Consider the following 14,074-nt stretch of genomic DNA (forward strand, 5'->3'; position numbering starts at 1 on the left):
AGTGAAACAAAGTGAAAAGTGTCAACTTGATATAGAACTGAAAAAAATGACTACATTTTAATATTTTATACTTTCAAAGTTTAAGAAAACAAGGTATGTCATTTCACAATTTCTATAAAACAATCTAAATTGACAATAACATGTTAATAGTAAATTTTAGGATAATTAAACAGTGATTTTACTAAGTATGCATGTGGGACAATAATCCAATAGCTTTGAATGTGTTTTGAAATAAAATATTACTTTATACGGCTGATGAAAGGAAACTTGCACGTGGTCCAAAAATTAGAATTTGACTGCATATAAGAATCTCTTGGCCCATCTAGTCTGTCCTTACCCCTGGCTGTGGTTACATTGCTGACTGTAAAGTAATGTACATGGTTGTAGGAACACAAACCTGCATTCTTCTCCTCAGACATGACTGTGTGACACAAAGAAAGCAACCGGAAAAACTCCTGAACATGAGGCTCTTCCAGCTTTATAGCCTCTATTAAGCTGTGATCATAAAACTGAAACTTTCTATCAGCAAGAGGATTGAATGAAAAGTCCACAGGCACGGTTTTCTGGAAAACACACATGAACAAAACATTAAAATATTTGCTCTCGAAAAATGCAATAATCTGATTATTATGCTAAAATAAAAGACGTACACATACTGTATATGAAACCAAGAGCGAAAAATCGTGAAGGAAATCAGACCATGAATGATGGGATTTCACACAGGAACAAGATATGGAACCGCCATAAAACATAGCCCATTTGCTCCAGTGTGCACTAAGGGGTTTAGTTAGTAAGATGGGAGTTCTATTAAACATGGGATGTTGCTATGGGCAGCCAATAACATTTTATCTTCAAGAAAATAAGAAGCAGATTCTGGTTGGTTGCTATGGGCAACATACCATCTTCAGTAGAACTCCCATTTTAGTAAATAATCCCCTAAGGGTGACTTTCACTGTGGCCCTATTCTAAGATATCATCTTTCCAGTCCTGCTAGTGCTGTCCAACTGTCTCGGTACACTAGGAGTGCTGTTATTGGTAAGTGGAAGCATCTTAGAGCTGCAACAGCTCCACTGCAGAGCTCATGGAACTGGACCGTCAGTGCAATCTGTCCTAGGAGGCTAAACTGCCTCTGGAACCAACAATGGTACAGGAGAAGTTTGTTGAGAGCTTCATGTGTTGTGTTTCCATAGCCAAGCAGAAGCACATATGCCTGAGATGGAGTGATGAATAGCAACTCAACAGCTGGAGTTGTGAATACTATTCCGTGATTGGACGCTGGAGTAGTGGAAACACATTCTCTGAAATGACGAATCAACCTTACCATCTAGAAGTATGATGGAGGAATCTGGGTTTAGCAGATGCCAGGAGAACACTTCCTGTGCGAATGTGCATTGCCAACTGTGTAGTTATGTGGAAGAGGAAAATGGTCTGGGGTTGTTTATTATGGTTTGGCCCAGGCCCCAAGCTCTTTGTTTCCAGTGAAGGAAATCCTAATGCAAAATCACAGAATGCCTTTCTGAAGATTTGTGAGCTTCCAACTTTGTGGTAAGAGTATGGGGAGTAACTCTTCTGTTTCAGCATGACCATGCCTGTAGCTACGCTTATCGTTGCTGTTGGATTGCCAGCCTACTGTCCTTGCCATGCCATGAGAAATGTCCCGTTAAGGCGCAATGTGGTGAAAGAGGATTCAAAGCATGTAATTGCACTGCTTCACCACTGTGAAGGGGGCGCCAGCGCTACAGGAGCGCAGCAGCACAGGGGAAAACGCTGTACATGTATGCCCTGGGCAGCCCTCTCATTCCTCCATCCCTCCCCCCCCAGACAACGGAAATGCGTGCCCTGTGCTGCCCTTTCACCCCCCACCGAGACGCCGGAAATGTGCACTCTGTGCGCTGCCCTCTCCCCCCCCCTAGATGCTGGAATTGTTCGCCCTGCACATGCCCCCCCCCCCCTTCCCCCCCAGGGAAATGTCTCCCCCAGATGTCAGACATGCAGGGGAATGTTTGGGGACAGGGCTGCTGTGGACGGTGATCCTGGGAGCAGCTGCAGCAGTAGGACCAGGTGAGAGGCAGACACTGCAGACATTGACTGACAGGTGCGGGGGGGCAGTATTTATAGTTACGCCACTGGTCAAGGATTAATATGGCACTGTATGCCTGACAAGCAGCCCAGTGCAAATTACATTAAATAGTTTTTTTTTTATACAATAAGGGTTACATTTTTAAATTTGATAAACTCAAGCATAATTACAAAATAATTCTGGGTTCCTCCATATAAAAGAGTGGACAGGCTTGTGGTACAGTAGCTACAGTGTCCTAGCGTGCTGTTAATGCCGATGAATTATAACCAAAGAAACAATAAGTGAAAAGCGCAGGTTACGTATTATGTCCGCAACCTGCGTACCCTTTAAACCTAACTACGTGCGAACAAAGCGTAGCGCAGCGTAGCGTACCTTTTATTGTGTATTATACACCCAAGAACCAATACCTTAATAAGAGATCCCTTCGCAGTACTTTGTCTCTAATCTGCGAATATACCTTTAAGGACTGTGTCCGTAATATACCTTTATCGCTAAGTGCGAATAACAGACACAAACCACTGTATAGAAATAAGGAGGTAAGAACTCCGTAAAAGGTTGTATTTAAGTCCCTAATGGACAAAAGGGGGTTACAGGAATAGAAGATACAGGTATAACAGGTAATGCAATAGACTAACAATGAATACAATAATTAGACTCTACTAAGGGAAGAAAAACAGATACAGGATACAATCAGCCAACAATACAATAAGTATAAGTACCGTGAATGCAACCGTTACCGTCTCATCAAATATGCGAAGCGCAGTCCGGTCAGAGCTCGCTATCGTTCAGGATTGAACTATAGCCCGGTTGAAGGTCAGGGAAAGAAAGATGTGCCGAATTTATGTGTGATAGTATGGCTACTCTTCTGGTCCACTTTGTCACACAGAATCGGGTATGGAAACTTTATTAGCGCAACTCTGCGAACCAAAATGGCAGCCATACTATCCTAAAATGGCGTGTGTGCAACTCGACTTCCACAGTCCACCCTTTAACAGTAAATATAAAACTGTTACAGTACAAAACATTTTACACGACAATACAGAAATTCATAATCCTAACAGAGAAATTGGGATCCATGAAATAAACATATAAGGGGATAAGACAGGGTACAAGTTAGCAACGGATACATTATTACTCATGTCTTTCTTATGAGTCATTAACCCCTTCGGCACATATGGGGGTGGGGGAGCTGATTCTATTGCGGCAGCGGTTGCATTTTTATTGTGGCTGATTGTATCTGGTATTGCCAGACCTCTGATTCCCCATTGTTCCTGTCCTTCCTTCTGCCACAATTTAAGAATATCTATGTGCTTCATTCTCTCCTTACGACTGGAGAGTAGACATATTTCATCTTTTACTGCTGATAAGATTTCTGGATCAAAGCCACCAACACTGGGAAATTCTAATTTGCTGCCTTGTGTCATTTTTCTCCATTTATTTTGGTAAACAACTGCTTGTTCACCGTGCTTACAGCACATAATAAAAGCCGCCGATCCTTTTGGTCGGCTTGCTTCCTCCCTAACATGCACGTTATCACAGCGTGACCCGTTATTACCCATAATTACAGGAATAAACGTTCACAGCTTAATAGATATCGGTGGGTTATTACTTGTCTGAGAGCTCCCCAAACACTCACTTCTACAGCTTCCTAGAACAGTCCCACAATCAAGCGGGTGCGAAGGATACGAGGTATGATACTCAATCACCAAGTCTTTCAACTAGCAGCGAACTTCTAGTCAACTTGCAAGGTGCGGCCTAATTTTTCCAGGGTACAACAAACTTGTTTTCCTGTACCCCCAAAAACTGGATTTTCTAAAGTAGCTAATCGGATCACTGGGTTCCGATGTATCTTCTTGTACCCTCCTAGCGGATCAGTTCCACTGAAGGGGCAGTTCCTATAGGCACGTCGTCACGTGAACCCTGTCCTAACTGGACTGTCCTACACTGGACTACACTGCGCTTGAGTCGTGCCGTCACACACCCGTTCGCCTCAGTTATTTTTCACACTGGGCGCTAGTTACACCTTGGTCTTATGCTTATTGTTGTAATATTTCTGTACAGAAAATCTTCCCAGGCTGGTAGCTTTTCACTAGATACTTATGCAGGTATAAATCCCTTATAAAAAGCTATAGGAATCTATTAAAATAATGCTTGAGTTGCTTGTTTTTGAAAAATGAACAAAAAGAAAAAAAAAACTTATTTTCTTTTATTAATCACCGCCTTATCCACAGTATATTACTATACTGTTTTAAATGAGGTTAGTGGTTTAACACTGTTCACCTTTTGAGTTCCTATGTGTGCTGCATGTGCAGTGCCAATGAACAGCCACGTGTGTACATGCGTTGTTCACAGGCCGCCGATGAAATCGGCCACCCACGTGTTCTATAGTGTATTTGCAAGGTTGCACTCGGGTTTCGCTATACGCAGTAATTGCGCCTAAATGTGGAATAAATCCCTTAACTCCGTCCGAAAGTTATGTATCAAGATGCGAAATAAATCCCGCACTTAATCCGTAAATCACGTACAAAGATGCGAAAATTTCCGATATGGGCACGTGCGCGCGCACCTTGCGTAATACACAATAGACGCTTTACGTTACTGTAAAAGGCCCAGAACTTATCGCCACGTGGCGGAGTCCCTGACCCTGCAGTAACTAACAATAAAAGTTATAGTTTTGCACAGAAGGGATCCTCTATGTACTATAATAAAACACAGGCCTTTGTCTCCACGTGTGCGAACTTTATCGCACGTGGCACATATACTGTAATAAACAAGCAACCCAAGACACTATACCCCGTTAAACTACTTGTGGCAGGCAGAAGTACAGTTTACTAAACACTTAGATATGATATGCTTTAAAACACTTGGCTTTCACTTATTGTGCTTCGAGTTCAACGCTAGCACTTCCCGTACCCCACACCGCCGCGGACCCGGCCTATCCAGCAATGGATAATAATACTTCCACCCTTTTGCTGGTATAGGTCGGTTCGCACGCCTGGTACTGAGTTCTGGAATGTGAAACGGACGGACGAGCCCTCAATTGTTAATGCCGATGAATTATAACCAAAGAAACAATAAGTGAAAAGCGCAGGTTACGTATTATGTCCGCAACCTGCGTACCCTTTAAACCTAACTACGTGCGAACAAAGCGTAGCGCAGCGTAGCGTACCTTTTATTGTGTATTATACACCCAAGAACCAATACCTTAATAAGAGATCCCTTCGCAGTACTTTGTCTCTAATCTGCGAATATACCTTTAAGGACTGTGTCCGTAATATACCTTTATCGCTAAGTGCGAATAACAGACACAAACCACTGTATAGAAATAAGGAGGTAAGAACTCCGTAAAAGGTTGTATTTAAGTCCCTAATGGACAAAAGGGGGTTACAGGAATAGAAGATACAGGTATAACAGGTAATGCAATAGACTAACAATGAATACAATAATTAGACTCTACTAAGGGAAGAAAAACAGATACAGGATACAATCAGCCAACAATACAATAAGTATAAGTACCGTGAATGCAACCGTTACCGTCTCATCAAATATGCGAAGCGCAGTCCGGTCAGAGCTCGCTATCGTTCAGGATTGAACTATAGCCCGGTTGAAGGTCAGGGAAAGAAAGATGTGCCGAAGTGGCCGAGGCAGCCCTGGGTCTCCTATCTTATAGGGTCAGAAAGGGGAGGTCAAAGGCCATTCCTATTGGTCAGAGATCGTATGTCAGGTCCGCTGTGATTGGGGGGTAAGATGATACACCTGGTTTGACTAGGTGCAGGGGAGTGAACTTTAGGAGTCCTTTGTTCGTTAGTATCGTCGGCAGGGATTGTAAACAGCTGTAGAAACCGGTTACATCTAGATTCCTTTGTTATATACTTTCAACCGAAACTGTCTTGGGAATATGGAATTATGTCCATAACTATCGGGCCGTGTCTATTGCGAAATATTCGCAATGACCAGAATACTACGCATAAGAAACGGAACGGAACGGTACTAAACATGATACAGACAGATGTATGCAGGGCTAACTAAGCTATGTGTGGCGTCTAAACCTTTAACTACATTTTACTTAGTGTCAGTATGTATTTATGAATTTATGTGTGATAGTATGGCTACTCTTCTGGTCCACTTTGTCACACAGAATCGGGTATGGAAACTTTATTAGCGCAACTCTGCGAACCAAAATGGCGGCCATACTATCCTAAAATGGCGTGTGTGCAACTCGACTTCCACAGTGCATGGCTACAGCATGCTATGCACTGTGCCTGGGGTTCGTGCATTCAAAGTGCATTCTATGTGCGTGGACTAATGTTCAGGGACTCTGCTCCACCTTCTCCATAGCTAGGCTTCTATCCTCAAACTTTCATCTCTATGCTTTGCTGCTCAGCTAAATTGGACGCTAAACCGCTATTGACCTTGCAGTGCACCACACTGTAACAAGACGTAAACTGCCTGATCGGAAAGTGGTAATGACACCTAATATTTGCAGAAAAGATGCTAACAAAGCCGTTTAAAAAGTGAGCTGAATCCAGAACATGCTTAGCAACCCCCCCCCCCCCCCCCCAGCATCTGTGTGAGGTCTACAATGAAATACAGTACAGTAATATAGTGCAATAACTACTTTATTGTATACTAGATGCACTATACAAGTGTGGCGGCAGATGTGTATTGATAACATGCTTTACATGTAAGTGTGAGCGCTAGGCTACAGGGTTGATCATTTCAGATCTTTAGAGCAAGGGTAACACGCTCCTTGCCAGGGGCTTCAAATCGTACATATAATCTTATTCAATATGTGATTATTGATGCATCCAGTGGCGTAACTATAAATTTGCTCCCCCCATCCAAAATAGTTTTTGGACTCCCCCCCCCCCCGGTAATGCCCCTTACACATTACCCCGCACACTGTAATGCCCCTTACACTATACGCCACACACACATTAACCCCTTGAGTGGTGGGTTTTGCTGGGGCAGGGCAAAACTACCAGGGCAGATTTGTCCTGCCCCAGTAAAACCCACCACAGAACGTAGGGAACACACCATAATGCAACTTACAACACTGACACATCATGCCGCACACCGTAATGCCCCTTACACTATACGCCACACACAGTAATGCCGATTACACATTATGCTGAGTACCGTAATGCCACTCACACTAGACACCCACACCGCAATGCCCCTTACACATTACCCGGCACACTGTAATGCCCTTTACACTATACGCCCCCCACACACACACACATTAAGCCACACACCATAATGCAACTAACAAAATTATGCCACACACCGTAATAACGCTGACACATCATGCCACACACCATAATGCCACATACTGTACACATTCTGCCACAAACCGTAATGCCCCTCATACATTATGCCACTTAGGGGGCATGGGGGGTACATTAGGGTAATGCTCTAGTCTAGGGGGAGGGTTAAGCAGCGGGGGGGGGTCATTAGGGTTAGGCAATAGGGTATCACTCTATAAATATTGATTGGTGCTACAGACTCAACAGACCTTTATGCAGCACTCTATTTCAAGCACAACAGGAGGGGCACCCCCTTTTCCTCATCTTGCTGACTGCTTTTCATCTGTGTACTCCTTGGAGCTGGGACCCCGATGCCTTATCAATGCCATTGCTGCTTCCATGTGTAGTAAGTGCTGCCTCCTATGAGCTCTGTCTGCCACAGGTACTGGCAAGCGCAGCTCATGCTCCTCCTTCCCCCCTGTCTGACCGTGAGCTCCGAGTCCCGCCACTCAGCAGCCTACGCAGGTAAATCTCCCTGATCCATGTGCACTGGCTCTGTAAAAGGACCGCAACGGAGGAGGTGCCCCCATCCAGTCATGCAGCATGCCCTCCTGTGGCTGCAGTACCTCCTTCTGTGTCTCCGCTCTCCACTATAGTGTATTCAAAATGTCTGCATCTATACTGATTTTGATTCCACCCCCAGCTCCACCCAGAATCTGACCCTCAACAAGGGTCAGAGCCCTCAACACTACGGCAGAGTATGTTTATTCTCGGCACTCACCACAGACCCCGCCAGCGCTGGCTCCACCAAGACACTGCGGGGTCTGTGGACCATAGTTATGCCACTGGATGCATAATGGTAACAATAAAGTTGGTTGTGGTACAGGACAGGGATAGGTGAAGAGTACTAAACTAACGTTTGTAAAGTATTATTAGTGGAGTATTTATAATGGGTGTACATTGCACTTATGGGGAGGTGGGACATCACACACCCAGCACCCAGACCTTAATAAAATCATGTATTGGAACAGATTTAATTACCCAAGCGGTCTATACAGAATGCATGTAAAATAAACTTTTGCCATTTATGAAGGTGTAGTAGTCCAAAACACACACTAGAGTATAAAAAATAAAGCTGTCTGATGTGCTGACTCCCTTAATAACACACTGCAGAAAAACTGAATTTTCTTTTTGTAATGTTCCTCAATAAAATAAAATGTCTGACTGATATGGTTTAATGCTAATTATATGTGCAAATGAGCCTTCAGTATTACAAGTATGGGAAACATACAAAAGTGAAAAACTACAAGTGCTGCACAATACAAACATTGATATTAATGTCAATATACACACTACCTCATTAATTTCTACTTTACGACCCAGTTCATCCCGTACTTCACCTAAAAAAATAAAACAATAGTAAGAGACCATAAATCTACATACTGTACCTCCCTACTATTCAGCATAAGGAGTGCACAGGAAACATTGAAATAAAAGTGTCACAAAATGCAGCTTATTACAATAGTGATACAACTTTCAGAAAATACAAAGAAATATGCAAGATGAAGGCTACCCATATACTGTATTCACTAAAGTGATGATTCTTTGATAGTAAGTCAGCAGAAAAACCAATAAGACCACTCGGAAAATAAAATGAATGGGCATATATAAAAATCCCAAATAAACTCAATGTGTAGACACCCTAATTTATGCAAAAATAAAGCTACTTATGACCTGGTTTTTCTTAACTACTGACTGTATGTACCGCGCTTTTACTCATCAATTCACTCATTGTAACAGTACTCAGTATTCACTTTATTCATGGACAAAAATACACACAAAAAATTTGGTTTAAAAAATATATACATTTATTCTACCTACCGTAAAGTCTTCCATTAACTGAACATTTGTTGAAGGTCATAATGTTTTGAGTGAGTGTTCCTGTTTTGTCAGAAAATATGTATTCTATTTGCCCTAATTCCTCATTGAGGGTCGTAGTGCGTGCCTCGGCAGGGGTGCCTCTTTTAGAGTAGAACATTTTTCGGTCCCAGTTGATAAAGTAACTGTGTCCCAATCGAATCACCTCAACACTTTTAAAGACAAAACACGAAAACAGAATGATATGTCACAATTAAGACAATCTTCAAAAAAAACAACAAGAAAGAGTGTCATTTACAAGTAACCATAACTTGAATTTAGAATGAAGGGTTGATGCATATAAATAAGCATGCCTTTATCATTCAGAGGAATTTAGAAAAATATGAATTATGTTAATTTCTGGAGAAAAAAAAACTAAATATGGAACAAATTGTTTTTCCTGATAGATAATACAATTTCAGGCATTATAAGTTACTATAAAATGAATATCCAAAATCCATTGCAATGCCATTAATATATTTCAAAACATCCTGCTAAGACAGTTTTCGAGGCACAAAACACTAACATCTATACAAGATATGAATTACTAAGAAATATCAAAACTTAATTTAATTTTCAAGCAAAACATAAAAGAGTGAAATGATATATGATGAATTTTAATCAATCATGTGACTATATTTCAAATTACTAGTATTTATTTTATTTTTTTAAATAATGTAAAGTGACATAATAAATTTACTTGCCAATATAGCGGATGTTTGTGTGGTAAAAATCTGAGCTGGTTATACATACAGTACATCTCAATATCTATCTATTTAAAATCGAACTTTTTCATTAATATGTAGGTATTTAAATTTAATTTACAATTAATATCTTAGCTATTGCTATGTGTGTTTACATACATCTCTGATCTTTTAAGCGTGCACATAGGTCAGACTGTGCATGATCAGATCTGGGGCTATGATATCGTTTGCAGCGCCACAAAAACCGCAGCATGACTGGCATGTTGCTGGTGTTTGAGGGGCGGCAGCCGGCAGTGTTCCACAAAATGAAGTCTGGATAGCACTGCCTCCAGCAGCCTGATTTCACTGGACATCCCAAGTAACCAGAGAGTTACTTAGATGTCTAGAGAGTTACTCAACTTTCCAGTGGCAGACACAGAGGATTTGATGCTGCATCTTTTGATGCACCAGCGCATTTCAAAATCTAGCAGTGGGTGCTTATTTACACAAGATGCCTCTGCAGTTTTTGCATTTCTTAGCACAGCTGTGGTGTACAAATATGCAGAGGTTGTGCTGTTACTGTTCACCTCTCAATCATCCTCTTAAATCATTCGATTCTATGCTTTATATAACATCAACACCAATCTAGAACTTTTGTCAACTATGCAAATAACATTAATCTTTAAAGAAGAACTAAACAATAAACTTTAAATTTAGGTTTGAATTGAGTCCAACTGAGCTGTGTTGCCTGAATAGGAATTCTCTCCTACTTCACACTAGTGTATACCAAACAGGTATCTGTATTGTGGAGGCCCATCCCCAACTACTGTAAGCTGCCATTACTAAGATTGTTTGGTAGAGTAATAACACCACCAATGTCTGGTGCATAGAGTAGAGCAGTGCCCAAATGTGTGGAGGAATCAGGGAACCTGACATGGGAAACAATGCACTCCAAAAGATTTAAAACTTTGTTTTTTGAAAGTGTGAACTTGTCCTACAACTAAATTTTAAGTTTAATGTGAAGTTCTTCTTTCAGTTATTTAGCCATAAAACTGTACAGAAAAGGTAAGCAATTGATTTGCTATTTTAAATGATCCTAAATGCTATTATAAAGTATGTTGCCACGGAGACAGGACATGGTGTAGATGGAGACCAAATGGGGCAAGACAGCATATGAAGATGAAATCTGCAGTTGCAGGCATGTTACTAGTGGTGGACAAGATGTTTTAGGACATGGATTTGCGTGCCATAATGATTACTTCTGTAGGCGTTACAGGCTTATCACAGTGTCTGCTTTTGTATTCACATTAAAAACAGGATTTCTTTCCACAGTACTAAAAAATGTGCTATAAGTGTTATCTATTCTTGTATGTGAAGGAGCACAGACTATTCCTATCTATAAAAGGACCAATCAATAAGTTCACGGCTGTCATTTATCAAACATAGCCTGTAAAATGACAATTAGAAGCTCCTTTATTTGGTACTTTGTCGCTCTCCAAGGTTTGGTAAATCTCCCCCCATAAATTTTTACTTTTAGGAAGCAAACATTTTGTACTTCTGAAATGTAAAGGCATAGTTTTAGAGGCACTTCAACTACTGCAATCTAAACATTCCAACACCAAAAAAATTAGACCTGTAATAAGGATGATTTATTACTTCCCTCAAAATTCTGGTTAATTGTAAAGCACGGAGTATATGAAATTAATGTAGAGGTGGTCATAACGTGGTACCAAGTGGTGTTTAAACACTGGATGTTTCCTAGAGCATTGGAAAACCCACATAACATGGCAGAGTTTCCAAGGCAATCACGCTCCTGGTGGTTTGGACATAAATGAAAAAATACACATACAGCTGCTATACACAGCAACCAATAAAGACTGATTTCATTTACTGCATTTCCAATCTATAACAGCCAGGCTGCAATTTTTGCAGATGGACAAAACCATGCTGCACTGCAGGTGGGGCAAATGTAACATGTGCAGAGAGTTGTATTTTGGTGCGATATTTTGTTTCTGTGCAGGGTAAATACTGGCTGCTTTATTTTTACACTGCAATTTACATTTCCGTTTGAACACACCCAACCCAAATCAAACTCTCTCTGCACATGTTAAATCTGTCCCACCTGCTGTGCACATAGTTTTGTCCATCTGCAAAAAATTAGTCTTGTTTTATTACTGTTTTATTCCTAGTTGTGCAATGGAATATTATTGCTCTATATCAATACATTTTATTAATACAAATAAATAAATTTAGGTATGCGTCAGATATGATAGGGACGTCCAGATACCTAAGCAAGCTGTAAAAGCATATACAAAATCCTTATGTTTGTTATAAATGTTTCTAAGCATCTAACAGTGTATGGAGATTTAGTTTTATACTGATAAATATTTTAATGTCTTCTATATCATATGGTTACAAAAATGTAATAAATATGATATAAAATAAATATCTAATTATACAGTCAACTGCTGTAACGTGTATGGAAACCATTCTCCCTGTTACCTACTGTAATCAGCCCATGGAAGATGATTTAGCAATTACTGATTTTTCTTATGATAAATGTGTGGCATTACCATACTGTAGAGACTTGACAGCAAGTAATACAAATATAAATGAACATTCATAAATTAGACATGGTTTTGAAGATGCACTATATTTTAGCCTAGACAATTTAGGGAGCACAATCTTCTTAATTGTTTCAGAAACCATAATTGGATAACATTTAACATGCCATTTCTACCAAGGAACCATAGTGGTTAGTCGTAAGATAAACTGGTGCAATATGGCTCCTTTGTGCAAAGTATAAGAAAGAGAGATTTAAAGGTAACTTCTTTTTTAAATCTTTTGGCATTTTTTAAACTATATTTCTCAATACCTATGGGTTCAACATACTGTGAATAAAGACCTTCCCAAAATACTAGTTATTGAATGGTCTTAAAATTATGCTGTCAATAAATGTTGCCCATATTGATACAGTGCAGGTGAGTAAGATTTGAAAATAAAAACGGCAAATAATCAAAACTACTGTACAGTGCAAATGTCTGACAGACATCGGAAATAGAAAAACACAAATATATTTATATCTAAAATTATTTATATTTCCTTCTTAACCCACATCTCACTAATCACATATGCGATCAAGGAAAAGGGACAAGATATGCAGTAAATCATTGCAAAAGTAGCGGTTTAATTTTTTTTGCAGTCTTTCTGAAAGGAAAAAAAACAAGCCCCAATGAGACAATTAAAAAAAAATATGACTCATTTAAGTGCAAGAATCAGTCACAGAGCTCTTGTGTAACAGTAACTCAAAATTACCAATATAAATTACTAAAATTGCCTGCAGAAGCCAGAAGTTACTACTTGTATGAGGCTGACATCTGTGGTCTGTGTCACACATCCAAAATGCCAAAAGGAACGGGATAGCTTCACTTATTTAATGGGATAATAAACCATTTCACCAGAATAGGCATAGTTGTGAATTGTGTACCCACTTATAGCATTATAGCTGCAAATAGAGGTACTGCAGATTTTTTGGACCATTATTTTGCTAGAAAAAGAAATGATTTTCCCTAATGAATTAACCCATTGTTAACTATACACAAGTAGACTTACGTTTGAAAGACTAAAGGCCCATACACACTGGGCGATTTTGAGCTGAAATCTGCTCAAAACACCAAGTTTCAGCTCAAAGCCGCCCAGTGTATATGGGCCACTGATGAGCGGTGATGCGCGCTCCTGCATCATCGCCGGGAAAGCCGCTCATCTGTTTGTACTACCAGCAGATGAGAGGCTTTGTGGATGGCTTTGCATAGCATTTTGTTAAAAGTGGAATCTGAATTGTCGAAAATGGCTGCTCAATTGTTAAAACTGTGGCCATTTTCGAGAAAATACACATGGATCGGTGAGGTTTTTTTCGGCGATCCACCTGTTTTCCGACCGTTGGAACATATCCCGACAGTCGGAAATTGAATAGATCGAAATTTGCTGATATTTCCGACTGTCAGGAATATGGGCACACAATGAATATACCCCTGTAAGACTTTTAAAATTCTAAATCCACATAACTACGCTCAAGGGCTAGCTGTTGCTCTTCTTTTCTGTGCACTGATGAATGGGATATAGTTTAGGAGTTGGTGCCTTAATTTGGT

At 40.3% G+C, this 14,074-nt stretch overlaps 1 protein-coding gene across 3 annotated transcripts in view; it reads right to left on the reverse strand.

The window, feature by feature from the left end:
- ATP8B4 (ATPase phospholipid transporting 8B4 (putative)) overlaps positions 1-14,074 on the reverse strand; it is a 229,095-nt gene that overhangs the window by 48,092 nt on the left and 166,929 nt on the right. For all 3 annotated transcript variants that reach the window (XM_083183964.1, XM_083183963.1, XM_083183965.1), the window contains 3 exons: positions 9,208-9,416; positions 8,683-8,726; positions 398-563 (listed from right to left, as the gene is read on the reverse strand). In XM_083183964.1, the coding sequence (XP_083040090.1) occupies positions 398-563; positions 8,683-8,726; positions 9,208-9,416 (419 nt within the window). The remainder of the gene's footprint in view (positions 1-397; positions 564-8,682; positions 8,727-9,207; positions 9,417-14,074) is intronic.

The sequence above is a fragment of the Crinia signifera genome, chromosome 4, assembly GCF_055691185.1.
Source record: "Crinia signifera chromosome 4, ASM5569118v1, whole genome shotgun sequence".
In the NCBI taxonomy this organism is placed as follows: domain Eukaryota; kingdom Metazoa; phylum Chordata; class Amphibia; order Anura; family Myobatrachidae; genus Crinia; species Crinia signifera.